The sequence below is a fragment of the Denticeps clupeoides genome, chromosome 1, assembly GCF_900700375.1.
Source record: "Denticeps clupeoides chromosome 1, fDenClu1.1, whole genome shotgun sequence".
In the NCBI taxonomy this organism is placed as follows: domain Eukaryota; kingdom Metazoa; phylum Chordata; class Actinopteri; order Clupeiformes; family Denticipitidae; genus Denticeps; species Denticeps clupeoides.
This window is the reverse complement of record NC_041707.1, coordinates 38091781-38117842: the sequence shown is the minus strand read 5'-3', so window position 1 is coordinate 38117842 and position 26062 is coordinate 38091781. Positions and strand designations below refer to the sequence as shown.

The window sequence follows — 26062 nt, the reverse complement described above, 5'->3', positions numbered from 1 at the left end:
GGATAATTTGAACATATGAACATAATACACGTCAGCATCATATGTGATATGGATGAATTTTATATGACATACATATAGATTGCCTATAAGAACGGTCGTGGTTTGAATCCGAGTTGCCGTGGAGAACCCGAGAGGAGGAGGAGGAGGAGGAGTTGGAGAACTTTTCTCTCCCCACCACCACCTTCTCCCACTCCGGAGTAAACCACGCGGAGCAACCACGTCTGCAGCTCCTCAAAAAAAAAGAGAAAAAAAAATCACAAGGAGACAAAGGCGCAGGCAGGATGGAGGCCGAGCGGGACTGACGACACCTTTTTCCTCGAACAGCGCGGTGCACGTTTTACTTTCTTCTGGAGGGACCGGTTTCGCCCGAAAGGAGCGTCGAGGACGAGGAGGACTGAGGTCTCCCCGCTGGAGGAATGTTACCCCGGATCCAGACCTCAGTGCGGCTGACATCGCTGGTGCTGGCCGCCGTGCTGCTGGCACAAGGCGATGGAGAAGTCAGGCCCGAGGTAAGAGGATTTATCTGGGAATAAACGGGAAAAAAATACCCACCAAAAACCACAAAGACGTTTTTAATTATGCATCATTACATAATTACAACGTGGCGTACTAGTTCATTCGTATCAGTGGCTTCTATACGTTCTGTAGGAGACACGAAGACCGTAAACGAGTTACACTGTCTGACTTTTCAAGATTCAAGATCGGGTTTATTGTCAGTACAACAGTATACACAGCATACCGTGTATTTAAATAATATTTCACACAGACACCCTACAGTGCAATCAATATATATATATATATATATATCTCCCCCCACATACACACACACACACACACACACACACACACTAAACTATACTAACTAAAACTGTGTACAGGTTTCTCTATAGGACTTTTTTTTTTTTTTTTTTTTTTTTAAACTGGACAACATCATGTAGGATGATTGTAAGTGGATCTGTTGGATATTTCACGAGACAAGACAAACATGTGCAAAATGGTCAGTAGGTTATCAGGTATAAAAGTCTGGGGGTGCATTGTTCTTGAGTTTCTTATATAATCAAAGTATGGTACAATATTCTTTCAAATTAGTACTAGGCTGTGTATCTCAAAAACCCTTATTTTGCGATCTGTTAAACAAAAATAGATTTTTGAAGAGGTATATATATATACACACACACACACACACACACACACACACACACACACATCTTTTCCTGGGATGTGATAACAGCCACCTGGCGCCATGCGTGGGGTTCATGATCACGAGTGGGGTCGGCAGCGGGTCGAAAGCCAGATGTGCCACTCAGGATCCGCCCGTGGATCACGTGGGCTTGTCTTCGCTCCCCATCCTTTCCAGCAGAAAAACACACTTGTGGGAAGCAGCTGGAGGCCTTTCAGAGCAGCAGATCCAGACACACACACACACACACACACACACACACACACACACACACACGCTCCTCTATCTTTCTCTCCATGGCCGTAATGAGGCTTTCATGGAAGCAATGCCCCCCGATGTTGAGCCAACATGAACCAAAGTCATTGCAGTTTGTTTTTGTCACTTTATAGTCAGGCAGGCCTGCTGATAAAAAAAAATATTTTTCACTCGTCCCCAATTTGAGCTACGTGGTGACGGCTTCAACGCAGCAAACATGTCGTCTCTGTTGCGGTGATTTTGGACGTCAGCCTGGATGCCCCACCCCCTTTGGACTGGAGCGGCCACGCGTCCCGTTTTTATGCATTTATAGACCGTTAAGCCGGGAGTTCGTGGCGGGGAGAGCGTGGATGGCCGCCGAGTTCGGCCTCCGCTCCTCTCCAACGCCACGGTCCAGCAGTTATCCCTCCAATGTTCTCCGCTGTCCGGTTCCCCCGCCCCACAAGAATTTGGCCATTCTGCACAAACGCGTGGGATAATAAAACCCGAAACCCCCGTCTCTTTAATTCTCCTCACTTATTCACCTCCCCGTAAAAAAAGGACCACTAAAAGAAAGCCAGCACAACTGTGAAAATAAAAGACAGATTTTAATGCATATACACGCACACACACGCACTGGAAACTCTGACCTAAGTACCGTATTTCGGAGGAGTCATGAAATACTCGAATGTTATTGCGGCCTGTGGAGCGTCAAAGCTCACCAGGGCCCTTCAGCCGACATCTGTGTCCAGAGCCATGGGCAGATCTTCCAGACGCGAGGATGCAGAACCCTTCACGCATCAAACGGAGTGCCCTGGCGCCACAAAAGACCCGAGGAGATGTTGTAATCGTGAGGTCACGGCTTGTGACTCAGTGGAGCCGTGCAGGTGATATTTACGTCGTCCCCCAGAGCCCTGGCCAGACTGAGAGCGCCAGACAGGGTTGTCTGCGCATGAGGAGATGATTACGAGCGCACTTGTGGAGCGCTGACTCTGAATGTGATTCACTGGCCTGCAAGGAGGAGTCCCCACCTCGTTTTTAAACGGGTAAATGGGGAAAAAACTCTGTTTTATAGTGCAAGTAAAAGCATTTGCACACAAACCGTGCAGCTAGGATATTGAGACTAAACCGTTGTGTGACCATGAGAGTAAAGGTTTTGCTGAGACGCGCAAATATTGAATATACAGTACAGGCAAAAAGTTTGGACACACCTTCTCATTCAATGTGTTGTCTTTATTTTCATGACCATTTACGTTGGTAGATTCTCACTGAAGGCATCAGAACTATGAATGAACACATGTGGAGTTCTGTACTTAACAAAAAATGTGAAATAAGTGAAAACATGTTTTATATTCTAGTTTCTTTGCTCTGATTACTGCTTTGCACACTCTTGGCATTCTCTCGATGAGCTTCAAGAGGTCGTCACCTGAGAGGGTTCTCCAACAGTCTTGTTGGCCCCTTTGCCTTCACTCTGCGGTCCAGCTCACCCCCAAACCATCTCGACTGGGTTCAGGTCCAGTGACTGTGGAGGCCAGGTCTCCACTTTTTGTTAAGTTCATAACTCCACATGTGTTCATTCATAGTTTTGACGCCTTCAGTGAGAATCTACCAACGTAAATGGTCATGGAAATAAAGAAAACACATCGAATGAGGACGTGTGTCCAAACTTTTGGCCTGTACTGCACATTGAATAAATGGAAAACGGTCCAGACTGTCCATTATCCAGAGTGATGGCCACATTGGGGACACGCCCATCGTGCAAAGTCCCTACTGTAGTAGCCTGTGGAGGCAGAGTTGTGATCTGGGGTTATAAAATCTGTGCTGACTATCTGGATAAACCACGCTTTCCAATTCAAGACAACAATGCCTGGTACTCGACAACTTCATTTCCACATTAAGCCCATTACGAATTTTGGGGAACACTTTGTCTCAACTCTTCCCGCACTTGTTGCAAAATCTCTGTGGAAAAGTAACCCTGCACCGAAAATAAATGTGACTATAGGTTGACTGAGACAACGCAACGAGGAGTGCAGCCAAATATTAGGATGTGCGGTTGTGTAATGCGTGGTGAGTACGGCTCTGTGTACGGGCATAAAGGTCTCTCTGAAGGGCCCGGGCTGCTTGTTCGGCCTGCAGACAGAACCTGGCCACTGAGTCGGCGAAAGGCTGAATCACAGGCCCACACAGAGATTTGCATTTAGCCCCGAAAGCTCCACAACACAAACCATAAAGACGTACTAAATAGAGCCCTTTGACGCAGGCAGTCGGGAGTTCCAGCGAAGAGAGTGGCTTACTGGGACTCTCTGGCAGCAGCCGGAGAGCTCTGAGGTTGCGAGACGGGAGAAGAGGTCCACACACAGCATGGGGGGAGCTTTTTTTTTTTTTTTTTTTTTTTATACCCGTCGTAGCAGAAAGTGTTTTCACAGAGCCCGGCGAGCCACCGCACTGGAGCCACCGCGCACACTGGGAGCAGTCAGAGAAAGAGGGAGGGAAGGATGTTGGGGCATCGAGAGGGAGAGACGGAAGGGAGGAGGGGTCTGAGGTGCCCTCGACCCCAACTGAAGGGGGCTACAGTGTGCCAGCTACCCAGAGAATTAGAGATGAATCCTATGCATCACAAAAGAGACGTGTGATTTGGGCCAATCCAGTGGTCGTTCTTGAAAGTTTTCTCCATAGTTCATGTGGTCAAAATGCGCATAAAATTCCCATTATGGATCCTCATACAGTACAGGCCAAAAGTTCGGACCGAACTTCTCATTCAATGTGTTTTCTTTATTTTCATGACCATTAACGTTGGTAGATTCTCACTGAAGGCATCAAAACTATGAATGAACACATGTGGAGTTATGTACTTAACAAAAAAAGGTGAAATAAGTGAAAACATCTTTTATATTCTAGTTTCTTTGCTCTGATTCCTGCTTTGCACACTCTTGGCATTCTCTCGATGAGCTTCAAGAGGTCGTCACCTGAAATGCTTCTCCAACAGTCTTGAAGGAGTTCCCAGAGGTGTTTAGCACTTGTTGGTCCAGCTCACCCCAAACCATCTGGATTGGGTTCAGGTCCGGTGACTGTGGAGGTCAGGTCTCCACTTTTTGTTAAGTTCATAACTCCACATGTGTTCATTCATAGTTTTGATGCCTTCAGTGAGAATCTACCAACGTAAATGGTCATGAAAATAAAGAAAACACATTGAATGAGAAGGTGTCCAAACTTTTGGCCTGTACTGTAGTGCCTTGCTCAAAATGGTCACATTGCATCACTACATCATTTTATCGACCCGGAACCCAAAGTAGTTTATTCCCGTTCTTTTTTTGAGGCTTGCATTTTAATGCCATATTGCAGTCTGAATCTTCAAACGGAACACCCCCTGAAGTCGTAATTTTGCTTTGGAATGTGGAATGAGCTTCAAAACCCAGTTTGTCTGTCTCCCCGCTGTTGTGACATATGTTGTTAGCATTTCGGACCGCGCTGTGGACACTAATGCTGCATGTTGCGTTGTTGTGAACTGGTGGAATTCCACACCGCACCATGCCCCCCCCCCAAAAAAGTACATTTGAAGAATTGCATTTAGCATAAAAAAAAATGTACAGACTGAAACCCTGATGGGTGGAGATGGCGCTATGGGAAGACGCAGAGGGGGTGGAATTTGAGGTCTGGGGTTGTGGGAGGATTGCTGAAGAATTCCTTGTGATTTTGCTGACTCTTGAGTGTGGTAAACATGGAGACGATGCCTAATAGCAAACACCAGGGACAAAACACTCTTAATGAGTGGCTTTAACGCTCTTTTGCATGTTCACTTGCATGCGTTTGCAAATGGGTCGTTAATAGAAATAACTTTCGCCGTTAAGAATCTTAGGTTAGCACTATTTAAAAAAAAAAAAAAAAAAAAAAGAATGCAAAATACTACCATGTGTCCAGCACGAACTAAAGCTACATCTGAAGTGGGTTATACGTTTAGCTGTCTGTGATCCTATTGGCGTAGTCTTAATACCGGCATTTAAGCGTTTGTCTGTCTTTCTTCCCCGCGTAGCAGACGAGTGTGGTAGTAGCCTAGTGGGTAACACACTCGCCTATGAACAAGAAGACCCGGGTTCGAATCCCACCTACTACCACTGTGTCCCTGAGCAAGACACTTAACCCAAAGTTGCTCCAGGGAGACTGTCCCTGTAACTACTGATTGTAAGTCGCTCTGGATAAGGGCGTCTGATAAATGCTGTAAATGTAAATGTAAATGTGTGGGCATATAAACACAATAACATGGCAGCGATCTGAGCAATAAACTTTTTTTTTTCCTGGCTTTGTGCTTTCGCAGTTTATGGCAGCAAAGTCAGCAACAGTTTGTGCTTTTAAGTCAACTTGGCATCGTCTCGCTCAAACCCCACTACGCCCAGGCGGCGACAGGCCTCTGCAGGCACACACTCGCGCGTTTTATCGCCAGATCTCCAGACACGGAAGCCTGGGAGAACATGATGAGGGATAATTATAACATATAGGTGCGGATATTCCGAGAGGAATATCGGGAGGTGCGTGAAACAGTCGCGATGGGTGGTTGTAGCCTAGCGGGTAACACACTCGCCTGTGAGCCAGAAGACCCGGGTTCAAACCCCGCTTACTACCATTGTGTCCCTGAGCAAGACACTTAACCCTGAGTGTCTCCAGGGGGGGGACTGTCCTCACGCCTACTTATGTGGTTTGTCCTAAAAAGAATTGGACCTAAAAGTGAGTGAATTCCACTGGAACAGAATAACGAGAATGTTCTAGACATCGGGGAACGAACACGTGGTTTAACCAAAGACTGAGTCTGTGCTGTGGCGAATAAAGCTTTCTTTCTCTCTCTCTCTCTCTCTCTCTCACTCTCTCACTCTCAGGCATGGCTGCAGCAGTATGGCTACCTGCCGCCAGGTGATGTGCGCGCTCAGGCCATCCGCTCCCCGCAGTCAGTCCGCAGCGCCATTTCTGCCATGCAGAAGTTCTACGGCCTCACCGTCACCGGAGCCATCGACGCCAGCACACTCGCGTGAGTGCGGCTGCCTCGAACTGGTTGTCCCTTGGGTTGTCCACTAGATTGGAACCCAGTAGAGTCATACATTTTGTGTTTTTTACGTATTTTAAGTAAAAAAAAAATGTCTGGAAGGAAGAAGCGTTTCAGGAACCAAAGACTGAAATGCTTTTGTGGGCTTCTTCTAGGGCAATGAAGCGACCACGGTGTGGCGTCCCAGATAAGTTTGGCTCGGAGCTGAAGAGCAATCTGAGGAAGAAACGTTATGTGATCCAGGGCCTGAAATGGGACAAGAGGGAGATCACCTTCAGGTCGGCCTCCCCCCAACCGTATTATCAGACCATCAAAATCTCAGAACGTACAGCTAGACTAAACTAGACCCGTCTCTTCCCTCAGTATACAAAACTACACCCCTAAGGTCGGGGAGCGCGCCACGTACGAGGCCATCAGGAAGGCTTTCAAAGTGTGGGAGAGCGTGGCGCCGCTCAAATTCCGAGAGATCCCCTACAACCAGATCAGGGACAAGGTCGACAAGTTCGCCGACATCATGCTCTTCTTCGCGGAGGGATTCCATGGCGACAGCACACCATTTGATGGCGAGGGCGGCTTCTTGGCTCACGCGTACTTCCCGGGACAAGGCATCGGTGGCGACACGCACTTCGACAGCGCAGAACCCTGGACCTCCGGCAGTGTGGACCAAGGGGGTAAGAGGCAAAGATGTTGGGAAGCCACCACGCAAATGACACTTGAATAGATCTCATTTATATTCATGGTAATCGCAATGGTACTTGATGAGGACGTACATGCAAATGTAATCTTTTTTAGGACCCTGAAACTAAACTGCAAAATTCTAACCTTCATCTCTCAGGTAATGATGTGTTCTTGGTGGCGGTTCATGAGTTGGGCCACGCCCTCGGTCTGGAACATTCCAACGACCCCTCCGCCATCATGGCTCCATTCTATCAGTGGATGGACACTGAGAACTTTGTGCTGCCAGATGATGACCGCAGAGGCATCCAGCAGATCTATGGTGGGTCCAGGTCTATCCGACTTCTGCTTTGAAGGTAGAACGTAGGATTCTACGATAACTTCCAGCATTGCTGCAAATCAATCAAAATCAACTTTGTTCCAATAGGAGCCAAGTCAGGAGAGGCCCCTCCCCCACCCCGGCCCACACGCAAACCTGAGAGACCCTCCCTTGGCCCAGACATCTGCGACGGCCATTTTGACACCATGGCCATTCTGAGAGGAGAGATGTTTGTCTTCAAGGTTGGACTCAAATAGACGTGTCTTCTTTAGCTGGGTAGAGGTCTCGTCTCTAATGGTTTCTCATGATGGTACTCATGCAGGACAAGTGGTTTTGGCGCGTTCGTGACAACAAAGCTCTAAAAGGATACCCAATGGCCATTTCCCACTTCTGGAAGGGTCTTCCGGCTTCCATCAATGCTGCATATGAGCGATCCGACGGCAAATTCGTATTCTTCAAGGGTACGCTGTAAAACACACAATTTTTTTGGGTGATGGCTTTCAACGCATGCACAAACCTTCAAAACACGTACCAGCCACACAACCAGTTCAGAAGGCCATGTGGATTTTTTTACCATCTGGACTCGCGCATGACTTAAATGACTTCCGCTTTGTGTACGCAGGTGATAGGTACTGGGTATTCAGTGAATCCAGTATGGAGCCAGGATACCCAAAGAACCTGAAGGAGCTGGGCACCGGGCTGCCCAAAGACAAGCTGGACACCGCCCTGTTTTACACCCCCACTGGCATGACGTACTTCTTCAGGGGGAACAAGTGAGTCTTCAGAACCACCTTCTGCTATTCACATCGTGCCGCGTGCAGTGTGGAAGTGTCTTGTCTTGAAGTTCCTTTTTCCTTTTCACAAACACCTCGTCTGCTTGCTCTTCTGTGCCCGTCCATTCCTCAGATACTACCGCTTCAATGAGAAGACCCATTCGGTGGACCCCGAATACCCCAAGCCCATCAGCGTATGGAAGGGTGTGCCTGACAATGTGAAGGGAGCCATTATGAGTGACGATGGAGGTAGCTTGAGGGGTTAGGATGGATAGATTTGATATGATGATTATGCATATACTCATCCGAATTAATGTCTATTGTGCATGAACCCAATGCACTAGTTTCGATTGAATATAATAAAAGATCCAACTGGCAAAAATGATAAAGACCAATAGAGGACTGGCTTCTTCGGATTGGATAATGTAAAGAATTTGGTACAAAAGATCTTGGAAAGGCATGTCATAGCCCATTGCCAACCTAGCTACTTTGTCGCTAGTTTTAACACTTATTATTGGGAAAATAAAGGGCAAAATATGTGACTAGTACTTGTTTTGGTAGTGGCATTTGGTATAGACTAGAAATAATTTTCTTTAGCTGTTTCTGCTACCATTACAATGAAAGATGTGCATGTATTTGGGTAGGCATGCTTGGGTAATATCAGCGCGGTTGCATAATATACAAGTCTGGGATTTTTTGGTGACCCACTTGTAATTTCTGTGCCATTCTTCCTTTCCTCCCTAGTGTACACATACTTCTACAAGGCCAACAAGTACTGGAAGTTCAACAACCAGCAGCTGAGGGTGGAGTCTGGCTACCCCAAATCTGTGCTGACTGGCTGGATGGGCTGTGAGACGGAGGAGCCCAAGGTTGGCAGGACGGACGAGGAGGTCCTCGTCATCGAAGTGGATGAGTCTGAAGGGGGCGGGGCCGGGGCGGTGGCGGTTGTGGTGCCCCTCTTCCTGTTGGCCTGCGTGCTGTGCACTTTGGGAGCCCTGCTGTTCTTCCGCAGATACGGAACGCCCCGCCGCCTGCTCTACTGCCACAGGTCCCTGCTGGACAAGGTCTAAAGATGGAGGCAATGGCACAAAGAGCAAGAGAGAGAGAGACATTACTGAGGGAGGGGAAAAGAGGGGTTGAAGAGGGGTGAGTAAGAAGGCGGAGGAACGGAGGACGATTGACGGGGACAAAGGTGGTATTTAGGCTCGATTTATGAAGAAAGATGTACGTTTATATATTTACGTTGTCCAGCTTTGAATTCCGGTTTTATACCAAAGCCCCACAGGATAGGCGCGAGACGTGAAGACCCAGCAGTTACTCAGAGGAAATATCTCCTGTCCAGTTCTGTCGTTCTCCTCCAACCGCTGCCCTGGCCCCCTCTCCTTCGTCCAACTTGACTCCAGCTGAATCGCTGTATGACTAAACCTTCTGTTTCTTCCTCTTCTTCTGTCTGTAATGACATCTTATGCCCAAATCAGGCCTGCTTTTAGTGGCTGGTGCCACTTTTTTTTTTTTAAGAAATCTGCCCACGACTCCTTCCTCTCCACATGCCTGGTTCCACGTGGTTCCGAAAAAATGTTTCCACAGAGTCACGTGACTGTGTTCAAAGAAAACAGAATAAGAGGAAATGTATTTAAATTCCGGGGTTTTGGTGAGGAGGCTTCTGGTTTTTTGTTTTTAATGGGTATTTAACACTATTTAATGAATTTTCATAATCAGCGTAAGGCCCACCCATAATATCTGATATCCCAGTTCAATAGCAATTACGAGTCTTTACCTTTTAATGCTGAAGCCCATGTTGCATCCTCCCTGCCCTCAAAATTTTCATCTCAGAGCCGAATGGATCGATGGGCGCAGTTCCACACAGCCATACTGTGTTACTGTTATTACTTTTGATTTGTCAGTGTTGTTATGATTATAAGTGTGATTATTATTATTATTGTTGTTGATGTTTCTGTTGTCATCTGAAGTCCTGCTGGACAGAGGCAGACCATGACAAACGTCAAAATGGCTGAGAGCGCCTCACTTCATCGCTAGTGAGGGGGAGCGAAGGTTTCTTTGTGTGAAACCTGCTGGAAACCCATTAAAAAACGTTCTTTTTTAAGAAAAATATTTTCAGAAATGGTCTGTGTTTTTTGCAGACAATACAGAATTTAAACGTGCTAGGGAAGTAGTCATAACAATGATAATGGTAATGATATTTATAATGATAATAATATTATAGGAAGGGAATGAGATTATGCCTGTTTCTCACTTTTTTTTGTATTTGAGGAATTTTTAAAAAATAAATTTTTGTAAAATTACCATCTCCTCTAATTCCTTGACTCCTGGACACAACACAGCCGTGACCTTAATTGTCCTTCCATCGATGTCACGGGACAGGAAAGGATAAAAAGCGAATGCTCACTTGCTTTGCCTCTATGGGGTCCTCCAGTCTTACCGAGGAATTGGAACGGGATGGGGTGTGTTGTTACGGATGAGCGGAAGTGAGGCACTGTTTCATGAATGTTTTTGGAGAGCAGACCTCCTGGCAGGTTTCAGCGACAACATCTGGATTTCTTGCAACAACATCTGCAGTTTTTCTGTTCAGCCGCCCGTGTTTCTCAAACTTCCATTTTATTAAGAAACGTTACGAGCAAATGATGTCATTTTTTTTTTTATTCTGTTTTTGCATTTCTTCAAACTGAATTTCCCCTTGTGTTTTAACTCAACGCTCTCCACCAGTTGCCACAAATATCTCTGTCTTCCCTCTTTTCTCCGCTCTGTCTGTCCTCCCTTGCTTTGTTAACTTGAACTCTGAACATAATTCAGTCCAGTGAAATTGAAATATTTTCGTAATATGCTGAAATGCGTATTACCAGTTACGTATTATTTTCCACCTTTTTCCAAAGGCTTCATATGAACAGTCTTGCTTTTTCCCCCGTTCAGCCACTTCAGCGATGAATGATTTTTGTCGAGTGCATAATAAGATGGCAAATACCTTCAGCAACATTGGAAGGCGCCGCAGCGACAATGTCGCATTGTTACGAGAAATCAAAGAGCAGAAACGTTAGTACTTCTGCAGCACGGCGTCGTGGTGTGGGGCGAGGTCAGACTGCCGCGTCAGTGTGTTTGGTGCCGCTCCGTAGACACATGTGGCTGCAGAGCAGGAAATGGCCTGTGCAGCTGCATGGAATCCAGACTGTGTGTGTGTGTGTGTGTGTGTGTGTTTAGGTAACCTACATTGGAGAACACTCAGCAGTCGGCCTTTATCTTCCTCTATTGCGCACACACGAGAAAGACAAAGGGCAGTGGCCGTGGTCTTCATACGTGTATCCTGTGGACATCACGTTTCTCTTGCTCTGTAACCATTACGGCTATAGGTTAATACACTTAAAAAATGTCCCCAGATTTCAGCTTAGTGGATACCACACTCACCTATGAACTAAAAGACCACAAAGTCCCAGGTTCAAACCCAACCTACTACCATTGTGTGCCTGAGCACGACACAGGGACAGTCCAGGGGTCCCTTTCACTGCTGACTGTAGGTCGCTCTGGATTATGGCATCTGATAAAAGCCTTCATTGAACCTATAATGTTTTGGTAGAAATAAAGTTGCTAAATGGCAGCAAAGCCCTGGACAGTGTGCACCCAGAATGCACAAACGCCTCACACCTTGTTGAGGCCAGGAAGTAAGGTCAGGATCTGCTGATTCAGAGTCTCCACCCCAGCTCCACCAAAAACACTGGCCGCCATCGCCCCAGGGCAGCCTGCCACCTCTTTTCATCTGAGACCAAAAGGGGCAAAAAGGCAACACGGACCCTGCTGCTCAGCCTAAAACAGGACAGACCACATCAGAGGGGCCAGGGTCTCCTCCTCCCCTTCCTTCTCTCTCCTTCCTTCTTTCCTTTCACCCAGATATACATCCTAATGGACTTTCCCGGCCCGGCGCCCCCTCCTCATCAGAATAGGCAACATCTGGTTCTCATTTCCCCGGACCAAAACAACGGGAGCGGGGAGAGGGGAGTGACGAGGAGCGAGAGGGTCGGAGGAAAACAGGAACCGAGGTGTAGAAGTGGAAGGGTGAAGGTGTAGATGTAAAAAGATTTGAGCGAAAGGCTGAAAGCCTTTGGCCGCACCAGACTCAGTATTAGTTTCCGTGCTTGAGCCACAGGTGACCTTCTAACGCCGACATCTGCCAGACGTTCCTTGCCAAATAGTTCTTGAAGAAAGGAGGTCTGAAAACCACAGTGCAGACTGGGGCATCTGGGAGTGAGGAAAGATGTGCTGTAATTGTGGCTGGAGGTGATTATACTGTACAGAATGGTGAGAAGCACCAAAAACAAAGAGATTTCTGGGGTTTTATACACAGTGGCAACCAACATCTGTGTTTGCGAGAAAAGGTCCAGGATGGTCTAGAGTCCAGTTAAACAGCAGTGTAGAAGGAGGGGGGGGAAATCTGGAGCTTAAAAAAAAAAAATCTGCAATTCAGCAACTGGAAGAGTAATTATAGGGGAGCTCTGCTGAAATCAGCTGGAAGAACGTGGGACAGGGTGTCGGCATTCAGAGGAAGAATGAGAATGGCGGGGCGAGAGAAATTTGGAAAACAGAACCTACTTACAAATGGATTTGATTGTAAATGTGCTGTCAGTGTCTGAATTGTGTTGGTCACTTGTAGTGTTGTTTTTTGTAATTTACACATTTAACACATTTATGCTCTGATGCTGACCTTGAAGTCAAAATAAAGTCGGGTTTAATTGCTTCTGATGTCCAGAAAGCAGTATATGTCTGTATATGTCTGTGCGATTAAACCAAAGCTCTTGGTCACTCAACACTGAAGCAAAAAAAAAAAAACAAAACAGCCTTCCTCAACATGAAAAGTGCTATTAAAATGGTGGTTCCACTGTGATCAACAGGCGGTGCAGCACTACCTCCTGGTGGCGGAACGAAGGCATTGCAGCCAAAACGATTGCAGAGGAGAAATATATCAATGTTGAACTTGAAATTTCAACGTGAAGTGTTTGTCATTGTGAAACACTGCATCCCAGCACACGGTGACACAACGAAACGTGTCCTCTGCTTTTAAGCATCACCCTTGGTGAGCAGTGGGCAGCCATGACAGGCGCCCGGGTAGCAGTGCGTGGGGACGGTGCCCTGCTCGGTGGCACCTCGGCGGACCGGGATTCGAACCTTCTGATTGCGGGGCCGCTTCCTTAAAGTGAAAGTGACGGTGCACACTTTTGTTAGCACTTCACTTAAGGTTTTTGCAGACATTAGTTTAAACAAGCAACTAATTACATAAATAATTAAGTCATCGTCTCAAAAATAGGTTTACATACCGGAAAAAAAGAGAAACAAAGACAAACAATGCATTGAATAGTGCGAGCGTGCCCACACTTAAACACAATGGCACTCAAAGGCCCGATGCTGCGTATTGTACCTGATACTGAATGAAACCACCCCAAAAATCAGATATTAAAACATGCCATATAATCCTTAGAAAAGAAAATGAGAAGAAAACCTAAAAAAAGGAAACTTCAACCCAATCAGATAAGTCAAAGTCATTAGCAGGCTTTTTATTCACTATTACTGATCATAAAAAAATAACAGGCAAAATTTAACACTGACAAAGAGAGTAAAAGCACAGAAACAGAGAAACAAAGTCTTACAAGTTAATTTTAAAGGCATTTATTTTGGGGTTTTCAGAAGCAATTTTCCTTTAGGTTTTAATAAAAGTGACTTCTTCCGTTCCTCAAGTCTCTTTTCTTCTTCTTTTCCATCCCTCCAACGCTGCATTCCATTGTCAATCTCTGAGCTCAAGCTTACAACACGTCTCTGTAAAAAAAAAAAAAAAAACTAAAAACATGAGCATTTAGGAGAAAAAGATTTATTCATAAATGCTCTGACTTAAACCATGAGAGGGTTTACCGCAAATTCTTCTCTTTCTTTACGTCTCCTTATCTGTCCTTTCATTGGTGGAGAAGGCCTGCCATCTATTGAAAATCACACACACAACATTATCCAATAAAGCATTTCATAGATAGTTTTTTTTTTATAAATTTAGCTTTATTCAAAATCACGGTCATTACCTGCATAAGACCAGTCAGGTAAGTCTGTCAAAGGGCCATATTCTGATCCACGGCACGGCAATCCATGTCTGGGGACATTTCGAATATCAGCATGCATTTGAAAAATAAATAAATAAATAAATAAAAACCACATCAGTGCTGCCTGATACTAAATGTTGAAGTACGGTACCAGCAGCTTAAAAGGATCGTACACACGCAATTTCCATTGTGACTGTGCTCAGAAAATCTACTAACATCATAGACAGTGGGGGTGTTGAAATTAATTGTACAATCGATGCATCTATGCAGTGCAAAACATAATCGATCACATCATAATGACGTTGCTTGGTGGTTTTCTGGCGGCAGAATAAAAATTTGCGTTAAAAACTAGTGATCGTGGCGACCTGATCTACAGAGTACAGCTCCGCTCTGAGTGGAAGTTTCGCACCATGTGGCATTTTATTACGACAAATACAATCCGAGGGGCAAGTTTTCTTTTTACCACTTTGAATGGAGGAAAATCTGATCTTTCTCTGAGTGTCCAAAGATCTACAACACGACATCTTCGTCTTACCAGGAGTTTAGAAAAACACGCTTACTTTTGGCACTGACTCCTGCTAACCCCTACTTCCCACAACGAGCAGAAAAACTCACCTGCAGTCTGTGGCTTCAGGGGAGCGCGGACTGAACACAGACTGTTTTTCTGCTTATTGTAGCAAATGAAAGCGTCCACACAGTGTACAGTACACAGTCTAAATAGTCCCATCAGGGTCATGTGAAATAGGATGTTTAGTTCAGTTCAATTAAAAAAGATGCCACAATGACATCAGGGTTGACACTCACAATGACACTCAGTACTGCTGTTCACTATTTATTTTTGAATAAAGGGTTTGAAATGCAACTGTTAATCAATTTTTACCTGATTTTTTGTAAAAATTTAAATTTTTTACTTTTATTAATAATAGAAATTATGTTATATAAGGGCAGTATTAGACATTAAAATAAATTATGGTCTCTAGTTACATCAAATCGGCTACAATTACAAATGTTATTTAATTTAATCTTGACAATAGACACTAGGGCTGTACAATTTGGGGAAAAACACATATTGCGATTATTGAGATCAGTATTGCGATATGCGATTGCGATATGATAAAGGACACTTGCTTGTATATCAATGAAAAGTCGCAAACTAATAGTGAAATGTTTCATTTCAAAGTGAAACATACAAACTACTTAGCCCAGTGCTTTCAAAATACAATATTCTACAAAATTAAATAAATCACAAAAAACTCTTTTACATTACAGCCTATCGCAATATGGCGGCGACATTGACGCGCATCATGCGGCGTCTAACCATATGGCTCCGAATCGAAAAAAAGTCATGTGACCAAACACGTCACATCCGACTGAAGTCAGACTTCAGTCATCTCGCAAACTTTGAGAGAATGAGAGAATGGATCGGATATGTTGCCGATCCAATCCATGTACTAATCATTTAAATCACAGCTTTTTGCGTTCATGTAATTGCACAGACTGATATCGCGATTAGATTAATCGTGTAGCACTAATAGACACCTCGAATTTAATCTTTGTATTGTTCTCTTTCAAAGTGGTTGCATGTAACCTTTTCAAAAGAAAACTTTTAATTTCCATGCTGTAACATTTACTTATTTACTGTTGATTTGTGTTACAGTAGAACACTAACGTCGGTTCAATTCTTCACCGTCTGTCACTGCAGTGAAATTAGACGTGTTGTTGTTACTAGTGGTAACAGGACACCAAACTAGGGCTGCAACAACGAATCGATTGAATCGATAAAAATCGATTACTAAAAGAGTTGGCAACGAATTTCCTGTTGTGTCGCGCGACCCGGAGACATTTGATTATTAAAAAAAAAAAAAAAAAAACTTTATTTGAGCGCGGAGCGGAGTGAACACACTCGGTCTCTCTCACGCACAGATGGTAGCAGAGTTTGGCGCCTCATAGACAGCGCGGAGCAAAAAAAAAAACAAAAAAAAACAAGCGGGAGGTAGAGGACAGATACATGGCGGAGGCAGAGAAATATGCGCGAAAATATGCAAAAGCGACATGGCACGGCACGGGACGGCAATGATCCAGCACCTGAAACGCGTGTTTGATGAGGAGGAAGGGAGTTCGGCAGCAGGGGAAGTCACTACAGAATCCTACTTTTGTTCCGTTTTGAAGTGAGGAACGTAATGTCCCTGGTGCTGGTGTTTAACTCGCCGCGGAGGAGAACTAGACGGGGACTTACAGCGCCACCTACAGGTGTGGAGGGGGAATGAAACAGCGTTCGGACTGTTCTCTGCGTCTCCGCGTGGACGACTCGCCTATTGTGTCCCTGAGCAAGACACTTAACCCTAAGTTGCTCCAGGGGGGACTGTCCCTGTAACTACTGATTGTCGCTCTGGATAAGGGCGTCTGATAAATGCTGTAAATGTAAATGTTCTGTTTTTGAATAAAGTGTTGGAAATTAATGCTTTTCTTGTTTTTTTTTTTTTTTATCCAATTCTACGATTAATCAAAAAGATAATCGAGAGATTAATAATCATTAGTTGCAGCCCTACACCAAACATTTTTCTGCTCATCGCAGCGTCCACACGGGAGTACGAGACCGTAACTCTTGTATTTGAAAACATCATGTGACCATGCAGAAACTGTATGGCATGCATCGTGACGTACTGATAATCGCAATCGAATCTCTAATAGACAGCGCACGTTAAACCGTCTAATGCAACTTCTACCTACAGAACGCGTTCTGGATCGCGATCGGCGACACAACAGAAGCACTGCATTATGGGACCTGTAGTTTGTCTGTTGTCAGTGCGGCATAAAGCCGGGCAATAACAATAGATCTATATTAAATGACCTTGCGGGCTAGATGTGAGCTGTTTCGTGCGTTGATTGGCTGTAAAGGAACGCGAGGCGACTGCGCATAAACAACCCAAGTACGTCTGCGCAGACAGATAAACACAGAGATCTGTACCCTGTTGTGCTAATCAAATAACTCGAATAGAGTAAAATTATCGTACATTATGGGAGTTTTGAAATTATTGGGCGTACAGTCGGTAAAAGCATCGAATAAATACGCGCGTCTGTCAACACTGACACACATTCAGGTCACAGATAATAATAAAAAAGGATCTTACTGCAGCCGCCAGCTACGTCCAGCCAGGACGGTACATGTCGTTGCAAAAGAACGGGTGGGCGCGTTCAGAACTGCAAACACAGAGCAGAAATATTCAGTGCGATTCCATTCATTCAAGGGAATGCATAAAAAAAGGTCATCAGACACGGAGGTTCACGACGCAGCGGTTTCCAGGTTCGGGTTAAGCCATCATACAACATCAGGATTTTGTTCGCCGGTGGGTTTGGTCAATTCTGGATCCACATAGACGCCAGATTTGCTGTTTTTGTTTTAATAAAACCACAAATCAATGCGGCGTGTTGACTAACCTCGCAGGCAAAGGCATCGCGCGGAGGCGGCCATTTTGAAAAGCGACTACGGCAAACAGAGAGGGACAAGTTTCTTTGTGCATTATTAAAACGAACATTTGCCGCTAGATGGCGCCAAAACACTCATATTTATTCACCGTACACCGGACAAACCAAACCTGTTGGTGTCATGCAGTTTTGTGACTTTGTTAATAAGTACCTTTATTCTGCTAATGGGCCATATTTACATATAAAATCAACACTAGAAAATCTCTATTGTATATATGAGAAAAATACCATACACACTGAGATTCGCGTCAGGCGTTATACTCTTAGGGTCTTTTTTTGTTTAATTTCGGGTTTGTCTCTTGTGCCACTCTGTCCCTTATGTACAGTAACCGCTCTCCCAGAAATATTCCCCCGTTCGCTCCCACGACAAGTCCCCACTCGCAGCGACCCGCGCTCGGGGACGAGGGGACGGAGCTCCGGGGACGAGGGGAACGGCAGCGCAGATCCGGGCCGCACGGGGGTATCCATGTGGTTACAGGTCAGTGTGCACGGGAATTCCGGCCAGCGGTAACTATGGAAGGGCCAGTGGCATTTTCCCAAAGAAACACTTACATTGTTAGGATCCCAAAGCACACACGCGGCCGAACCACGGCGAGCCATTAGCGCTGGCGCGGTCCCTCCGCACATTCCACAGACGAAACGCGCGACGAAGTAGTGCCTCGCGAAAACGGCCCCTCAGGTAAAAGTGCCGCAAAGCGTTCAAAAGCCATTGTCGGAATGTTAATTCAGCCAAATTCCTCGGTCGAACGTTTTTGTCCGTCTGTCACGTCGCAATGACAAGTGAACAAAACGCGTTTTTTTTTTTTTTTTTTTTTTTTTTGGTACAAGTGGAAGTGAAAAATAAAGTTCACGACAACGGACGTGTCACGCAGGGCCACGGCACCGGCGACGCTTTGCGGCCGTGAGACGGACCGGAGACCGACGGCGGGAGGGGGGGGGGGTTGAATTTTGGGACGTGTGACGAAACACGGCGCGGCGCGATCAGTCCGCGCAGCCAGCGCGGAAGGTGTCCCGGCCGGGAGAAAGAAAGTAGAGGAGGAGGAAGAGGAGGAGGAGGAGGACGGGGGCAGAGAGAAGGCAGCAGTTAATTTGGGGGAAAGAAAGGAACTGTAAGTTATTCAATGCGCCCCGCGTTCGGATGCTGCGGGTGCATTCCACGCGTCCGGCCGCCCTTTCTTCTTCTTTTATTTTTATCCCGGGACGAGAAGCGCGCAGGACGCGATCGCGGCTTTTTTTCTTCTTCTTCTTCCACGGGAAGCCCCGGTGCGCGGCCCTCGATTCGGTGAAAACTTCCATTATTTATTTTTTACTTTTGCATGGAATAATGCTGGCCGGATCGGGGAAGCAAGTGGGAGCCGCTTTTTGCGCCTTTTAACCGCTCGCTGGCGGCTTTTTACTCATTTTGCCTCGCGTGTTTTCTTCTTTTTTTTAAATTAAAGACAAAAGAAAGAAGCCGGAGGAAGGAAGCGCTCCTCTTCCTCCTCTTTTTTTTTTTTCCTGGACCCCCGTTAGTCGAGACGGACTCCACGCGAAAGGAAAAAGAGGGACCGCCGCGCTGCCACACTTCCCCCGAGAAAAAAAAAAACCCCACAGAAGAGATTCCCGTGGACCAACAGACCAACGTGGGGCGAAAAGGATAAAAAGTGGGGGGTACCGCACCAGCAGCAGCAACAACCTGACGAGCGTGACCCCCCCGCTTTCTTATTTACCGACGGGATCCAGGGGGGGGGACAAAATCCAATAAACTAGTAATCACGGCGATAATAAAACGTCAACGTTACACGGTGCTTTCCTAATCGGCTTTTATTTTTCTTTATTATTATTATTATTATTATTTTTAATGGTTATGGATTTATTCACCTCACCGCCTCGTTTTTGCCGGTGTTACATGTCGAGGAAACGATGAGCCGGACGTCCGACATGTAGCCTGCGCAACAACAACAAAAAAAAAGAAAAATGCCATAAGTGTCTTTTTTTTTTTTTTTTTTTTTAATATTATTTTATTTTATTTATCGCGCTTTTGTGTTTCCCTATTTATTCGGTTTTATCCTGGATTAAATTTTTTTTTGTTATCTGCTGTAGCAAAACCCGAAGTTGTGTTATACTTCTGCTGTACTTAATAGGGTAGTTTTGTCAAGTTGGAGAATACGTGGATTTAAACTCTGGTGTGGGAATATACGCGTGTTGGTGAGACGATGGACCGACTCGGCACCAAGCTGCTGACCAAGTTAAAACTGGCCGACTCGGGCAGCGTCAAGTTCTCCAGCTCGAAGAAGAAAAGCGACCAGGCGAACGCCAACAACAACAGCAACGGCGGCGGGCCCGTCACCGGCGGCGCCACCCCCCTGGCGACTGGTGCCACCTCCAGCGAGGTGGGCACCCAGACCAGCAGCCGAGGCAGCGGAGATGAAGGGACCCCTGCGAGGTCGTCTTCGTCACCCACCGCCGCCCTGGGCTCCCCGGGGGCCCCCGACTGCGGCCCCTCGGCGCTGGCGCCCTTGCGGCGACGCTCGCCGCAGCAGCGCGCCTCGTGCTACCTGTCCGAGGGCCTGGGGGACGGCCGGGCCCTCGGCCAGCGCCGCTACTCCCTGGAGCTCCAGCAGCTGGTGCGGCGCCAGCAGCTCCTGGCGCAGCCGCCCCCTTCCGTGCCCCCGGCGTACTCGTCCCACTCGTCCGGCCCGCGCTGCGCCGCCCCCGCGCCGGAGCCGGGCTTCCTCGCCGAGCCGGAGCGCCACAAGCGGCTCTCCCTGCAGGAGGCCCTGTTCTACAAGAGGCTGAGTTCTGGTGGAGAACCGTGGGACAGCGGCCGACCCGCCTCCCTGTCGCACCCGCCACCGCGAGCTCCGGAGGGGGCCGGTGTCGGTGGGGGGTACCTGTTCGGCCCCGGGGGGCCCGCCCTCAGCCCGTGCTCCTCGTACAGCCTCCAGGAGTCGGTGCTGGCCAGCCCGCGGTCCAGCATCGCCAGCAGCACGGCCAGCGGCGGCGGCGGCGGGGGGGGCAGCCCCATGAGCAGCCGCTGCAGCAGCAACCGCACCAGCGGCATCAGCCTGGGGTTCGACACCCGCCACACCGCGGGCCCGGGACCCCTGCTGCAGTTCTCCGCCACGCAGCTCAGCGGCACGAACGGCGGCCAGTGCTACCCGCCCCCCGGGCCCGGCAAAGCCGGCTCGCCGCATATGGAGATGTGGCGGGACTACCTGGAGAGCGGGGTGGTGTCCATAGCCACGGCTCAGGACAGCCGGCACTCGTACCCGCCGGCCGTGGGCACGGAGCCGTGGGGAGACCAACGCGCCTGCCGGGCAGAGGCCGCGGGGGAGCGGGCGCGGCACTCCGACCTCCCGGGGACGCGCTACCAGCAGGAGCTGACCCGGCTGCTTCTGAGGGATGCTGCGCTGGAGAGGGAGGAGCTACTGGACGGGCTGACCCTCCGCGAGCAGGCTCCGCCCCCTGGCCCAAGCCCCTCCGGTGGACCAGGGAAACCGCCGGACGAGCCGGCGGCAACGAGAGACTCTTCGGAAAACCGGCAGGAGTTTTTCGGTAAGACCCACGGACCCCGCGGTGGCCTCGTTTTCGAAGCGAGGTTTACCGGCCTACGCCGTCGGGGCAACAGCCCCATCTATATATACACAAAGATAGCCAGCGACTTACAATCAGTAGTGACAGGGACAGTCCCCCCCTGGAGACACTCGGGGTTAAGTGTCTTGCTCAGGGACACGATGGTAGTAAGTGGGGTTTGAACCCGGGTCTCCTGGTTCAGAGGCGAGTGTGTTACCCGTGGGGCCGCCGAGCAGACCGGGGCCCGCCGGGCGCGCGAGCAATCCCACAGATAAGGGCCCCGGGGCCGAGCCAGTCAGCCGCTCAGTGCTTGTTTGTGTGTGTCCTTGACTCCCGGCCAAGTGAAGTGCGAGGGAGGGTGTGTGTGTGTGTGTGTGTGTGTGTGTGTGTGTGTGTCTGTGTGTGTTTGCTTGTGCTGGCGTGTGCGGCACACGGCAGGTATTTGAGTCCCGGGGGAGCGTTTTTCCGACTGAAGTGGGTCGGAAGCTCGGAGGCGGGGCTCGGCTGTATGAAGTGGTGGCTTTGATGTGTGTGTGTGTGTGTGTGCGCGCCTGCAGACTGTAGAGGGGGCCGAGCGCTTGTGTGCTTTGTGTAATGACTCCTACGTCGGGAATGCCGAAGCCATGTTTGGACAACTTAGACGCCTAATAACCGCGCCGCAGGCCCCGGGGTAGTCGGCACGGTAGAGGTGTGTGCCGTGCGAGCACTGTTGAAGAGACTAACCCCCCCCGTTTGTCGCCCTCGCAGGGACGTGCGTGAAGTGCGGGAAGGGGGTGTACGGCGCGGAGAACGCCTGCCAGGCCCTGGACGGCCTGTACCACACGCGCTGCTTCACCTGCGTCTCCTGCGGTAAGTCGAGTCCTTTCGCTTTGTTTTTTTTTCCGGGAAAAGACCCGGGGCCCCCCGTCCCGGGACGGGGCGTGCGGGGACAGGCCCTAGTCCGCCTGCTCAGGTGAGTCACGGCCGAGTGGGCACGAAGGCCCTACCCGCAAATTGCCGATAAGGCCGCGCTAACGCTGCCGTTTTTCTCGCTATCGGCGGCGCGGTGACGTAATGTTTGCTCCGTCGATCGTTTTGCAATCAAGGCCCGTTAACATCTGGGTAAAAGCCGATACGTACGCTGTTTACATTTCACTTACTCCATCCGGCAGCAGGGCCGCGATAAGCCGGAGCGGGAGTCTCGCACTCAAAAACGCCGTCTTTCTCCCGCAGGGCGCACGCTCCGAAACAAGGACTTCTACAACGTCAGCGGCTCGGTCTACTGCAAGGAGGACTACCTGGTATTTACCTTCACATTTACAGCATTTACCAGACGCCCTTATCAGTAGTTACAGGGACAGTCCCCCCCCTGGAGACACTCGGGGTTAAGTGTCTTGCTCAGGGACACAATGGTAGTAAGTGGGATTTGAACCTGGGTCTTCTGGCTCATAGGCGAGTGTGTTACACACTAGGCTACTACCACGAGGGCGTGGCGCACGCTTAGCTAAAAATGTCCCTTCCTCCTTCCCGCGCAGTTCTCCGGCTTCCAGGCCGCAGCGCAGAAATGCAGCGTGTGCGGACATCTCATCCTCGAACAGGTACGCTGTTGTGTGTTTGTGTGTTTGTTGGAATCTTGGGGCAGCGGTGGCCTAGCGGTTAAGGAAGCAGCCCACACACTGCTCCCCGGGCGCCTGTCATGGCTGCCCACTGCTCACTCAGGGTGATGGGTTAAATGCAGGGGACAAATTTCACCGTGTGCACCCTGTGCTGTGCTGCTGTGTGTCAAAAGTGACAATCACTTCACTTTATTACTTTCCAGATTCTACAGGCTCTCGGGAACTCCTACCACCCCGGCTGTTTCCGGTGCACCGTGTGCTCCAAGGCACTGGATGGAGTTCCTTTCACAGTGGACTACCTCAACAACGTCTATTGTGTTGCTGACTACAACAGGTGGGGACGCTTTTTTTTATTCGCACAGGGAATGTTATTGCCATGGATGGTGACATTTATCTTGATCATTCTTTAGATGCGCAATGTCGTACAGTACAGGCCAAAAGTTTGGACACCTTCTCATTCAATGTGTTTTCTTTATTTTCACGACCATTTACGTTGGTAGATTCTCACTGAAGGCATCAGAACTATGAATGAACACATGTGGAGTTATGTACTTAACAAAAAGTGGAGACCTGACCTCCACAGTCACCGGACCTGAAGCCAGATGGTTTGGGGTGAGCTGGACCAACAAGTGCTAAACACCTCTGGGAACTCCTTCAAGACTGTTGGAGAACCATTTCAGGTGACGACTTCTTGAAGCTCATCGAGAGAATGCCAAGAGTGTGCAAAGCAGTAATCAGAGCAAAGAAACTAGAATATAAAACATGTTTTCACTTATTTCACCTTTTTTTGTTAAGTACAGAACGCCACATGTGTTCATTCATAGTTTTGATGCCTTCAGTGAGAATCTACCAACGTAAATGGTCATGAAAATAAAGACAACTTTTGGCCTGTACTGTATGTTTTTTTAGGCAGTTGTCCACACCAGCATTTTGTGTCCAGAGATATCCACGTCTACATCTAAACGTGTGATAATTTTGTTAGTCCGTATGTTAATGTCCAGGTCTGGCCTCAGGATTGGTAGTAAAGCAGCACAAACACAGCTCCATAGTTTGCCATTTCGTTTCCGTGAAGTTCCGAGATGTTGCTAGCTGTAGGCCACTAAAGTGATAGTTGTGTGGAGACTTGTGTTCTGTTCTACATTAGTGCAAAGAGTGCAGGTGGACGGGACGTTCCGTCTTCCGGTGTTTATGGGTAAATTGGACTTGCTTAAGCGTGTTTTGACCAAGCTGCGTCCAGGCCTCCAGTGTTTGTTGTATAAACCTCACCGCGGGCGACCGGTATTCACCCGTCACCCTGTATTGCACGTTTCAGAACCTTCGCCCCGAAATGCGCTGCCTGTTTACAACCCATCTTACCTGCTGAGGTAAGCCGGAACGGTGGCTCGTTGGGAAATTTTGTGGTTCGTGCGCGTGACGTCCGCACGGAGCCTCACCCCGACCGTATTTGTGTGTCCTCAGGGCAGCGAAGAGATCCTCAGGGTGGTGTCCATGAACAAAGACTACCACTTCGAGTGCTACCACTGTGAGGTCAGTAATCGACACCACACCATGCATGCCACGTCCCGGTCATATCATTATAAAATAGTCGGAAAGGGTGGTGGTAGCCTAGTGGGTAACACACTCGCCTATGAACCAGAAGACCCGGGTTCAAACCCCACTTACTACCATTGTGTCCCTGAGCAAGACACTTAACCCTGAGTGTCTCCAGGGGGGGACTGTACCTGTAACTACCGATTGCTGATAAATGCCGTAAATGTAAAATACGTCTGTGGGGACAGAAGTAAATTGTTGACCAGTATGATATTTTTAAAGGGAATTTTTTTTTAGGTGATAATATAATGGACAATAGCCGTATAGCTATTGCAAAACATAGGTGTGAGGCACATTCTTCCAAATCCTGATAATTCACGGGAACTTGCTCTGGGTGAGAGCATCAGCCGACACGACGTAGACACGTATATTTATAGTAAGCCTCGTGACTCATAACTTGTGGGCAACGCCAGTCCTAATTTTATTTTATTTCTCTCTTCCCCCCCCAGAAATGTGGGATGCAGCTCTCCGACAAACCCGGCTCCCAGTGCTTCCCGCTGGACTCCCACCTGCTGTGCCACACCTGCCACATGGCCAGGGCGTGTGCTGCTCATAACCTCGCCCCCCACACCGCACACTAAGGAAATTAACGGCGCCTCGTGAACAGTTACCACCAGTCACAACAGCGCGCTTGTGCGTGTTATTCCGGTGCGAAAGTGGGTGCACATCACTGTAGAGAGATTTTTTTTTTTTTTTTTTTTAACAGACCCTGCTGAAAACCTCAGATCTGATCATTTTCTGTATATTTACTGTATTCCACGAGCTGTAAGAAAACCAAACTACTGCTTTTACTCCCAGGTCTACTGTGTGCTGTAGGAAAAACAAGGGATTTATACATTTCTTTTCTTTTGCTTAACTTGTATTTAATATCACTAGCAGATGTTTTGCACTTAAAACGTTTACCTTTTAAAGAGATTTAAGAAGTGTTTCCGCAAAAATAAAAATACATTCCTTGTATCTATACTTAATATTGTGTGCTTTTTTTTTTTTCTTTTTAAAGAACACTATTCAGAAAGGTTCCGCATTTTACAGCGCAAAATTATTGTAATTAAACCCCTTTTCAAAAGTGTAATGAGCTTTTTAGTAGGCATTCTTTTTTTTTTCCCCCCAATCGGTCAGGTATCTTATGTTGCTTGGTTTTGCCATGGTGCTTGCCGAAGGTTAGGCTTTATTTGGAAATGTTATGAAAAAGAGCAATGGCCACATTAGATCTTACACAGTATATAGTTGCTCGCAAATTTGGCTGTACTTCAATCTTACACTCATGAATGAGGCAAAAACATTGCAGCTCAGCAAAGAAATTGTTAGTATTTCCATTTATGTACAAGTTCTTGGCCCTGTTAAAATACATTCCTCAGTGGTTTGACCTTCAGTGCCATTGTTATTGGTTTTTCCAAAAGCATGGAGCAACATTGGATCAACGATATGAAACCATTAATCCTGCATCCGGATGCGAATTGTATCGCTGTGTATGTGTTTATACATTTTACTTAGTCAAGGTTAAAAAAAAAAAAAAAAAAAAAAAGCAGTGATTAAG

General features: G+C 47.6%; 3 protein-coding genes across 4 annotated transcripts; 2 read left to right on the top strand and 1 right to left on the bottom strand.

Annotated features, from left to right (window-relative positions):
• Nucleotides 1–182: 182 nt before the first annotated feature.
• mmp14a (matrix metallopeptidase 14a (membrane-inserted)) lies at nt 183–10516 on the top strand. The gene is made up of 10 exons (XM_028995304.1): nt 183–509; nt 6283–6431; nt 6602–6724; nt 6810–7117; nt 7282–7443; nt 7549–7682; nt 7763–7901; nt 8063–8213; nt 8347–8462; nt 8958–10516. Exons 1-10 carry the CDS (start codon nt 417–419, stop codon nt 9281–9283), a joined length of 1701 nt encoding a protein of 566 aa, XP_028851137.1. The 5' UTR covers nt 183–416; the 3' UTR covers nt 9284–10516.
• Nucleotides 10517–13753: 3237 nt separating this feature from the next.
• Nucleotides 13754–18376, bottom strand: mrpl52 (mitochondrial ribosomal protein L52). 2 transcript variants are annotated; one of them, XM_028995839.1, is made up of 5 exons: nt 18338–18376; nt 17431–17500; nt 14282–14349; nt 14121–14185; nt 13754–14027 (listed from the first exon to the last, which is right to left on the bottom strand). In XM_028995839.1, exons 4-5 carry the CDS (start codon nt 14163–14165, stop codon nt 13881–13883), a joined length of 192 nt encoding a protein of 63 aa, XP_028851672.1. In that variant the 5' UTR covers nt 14166–14185; nt 14282–14349; nt 17431–17500; nt 18338–18376; the 3' UTR covers nt 13754–13880. The 2 variants fall into 2 exon arrangements, with proteins under 2 accessions (XP_028851672.1, XP_028851664.1); XM_028995831.1 differs by lacking the exon at nt 18338–18376 and adding an exon at nt 17738–17783.
• On the top strand, nt 18174–25397 carry ajuba (ajuba LIM protein). The gene is made up of 9 exons (XM_028995267.1): nt 18174–18263; nt 19909–21322; nt 22088–22189; nt 22553–22620; nt 22855–22917; nt 23139–23269; nt 24248–24299; nt 24394–24462; nt 24975–25397. The coding sequence occupies exons 2-9, from the start codon at nt 19981–19983 to the stop codon at nt 25104–25106; spliced, it is 1959 nt and encodes a 652-aa protein (XP_028851100.1). The 5' UTR covers nt 18174–18263; nt 19909–19980; the 3' UTR covers nt 25107–25397.
• The last annotated feature ends 665 nt before the right edge of the window (nt 25398–26062 follow it).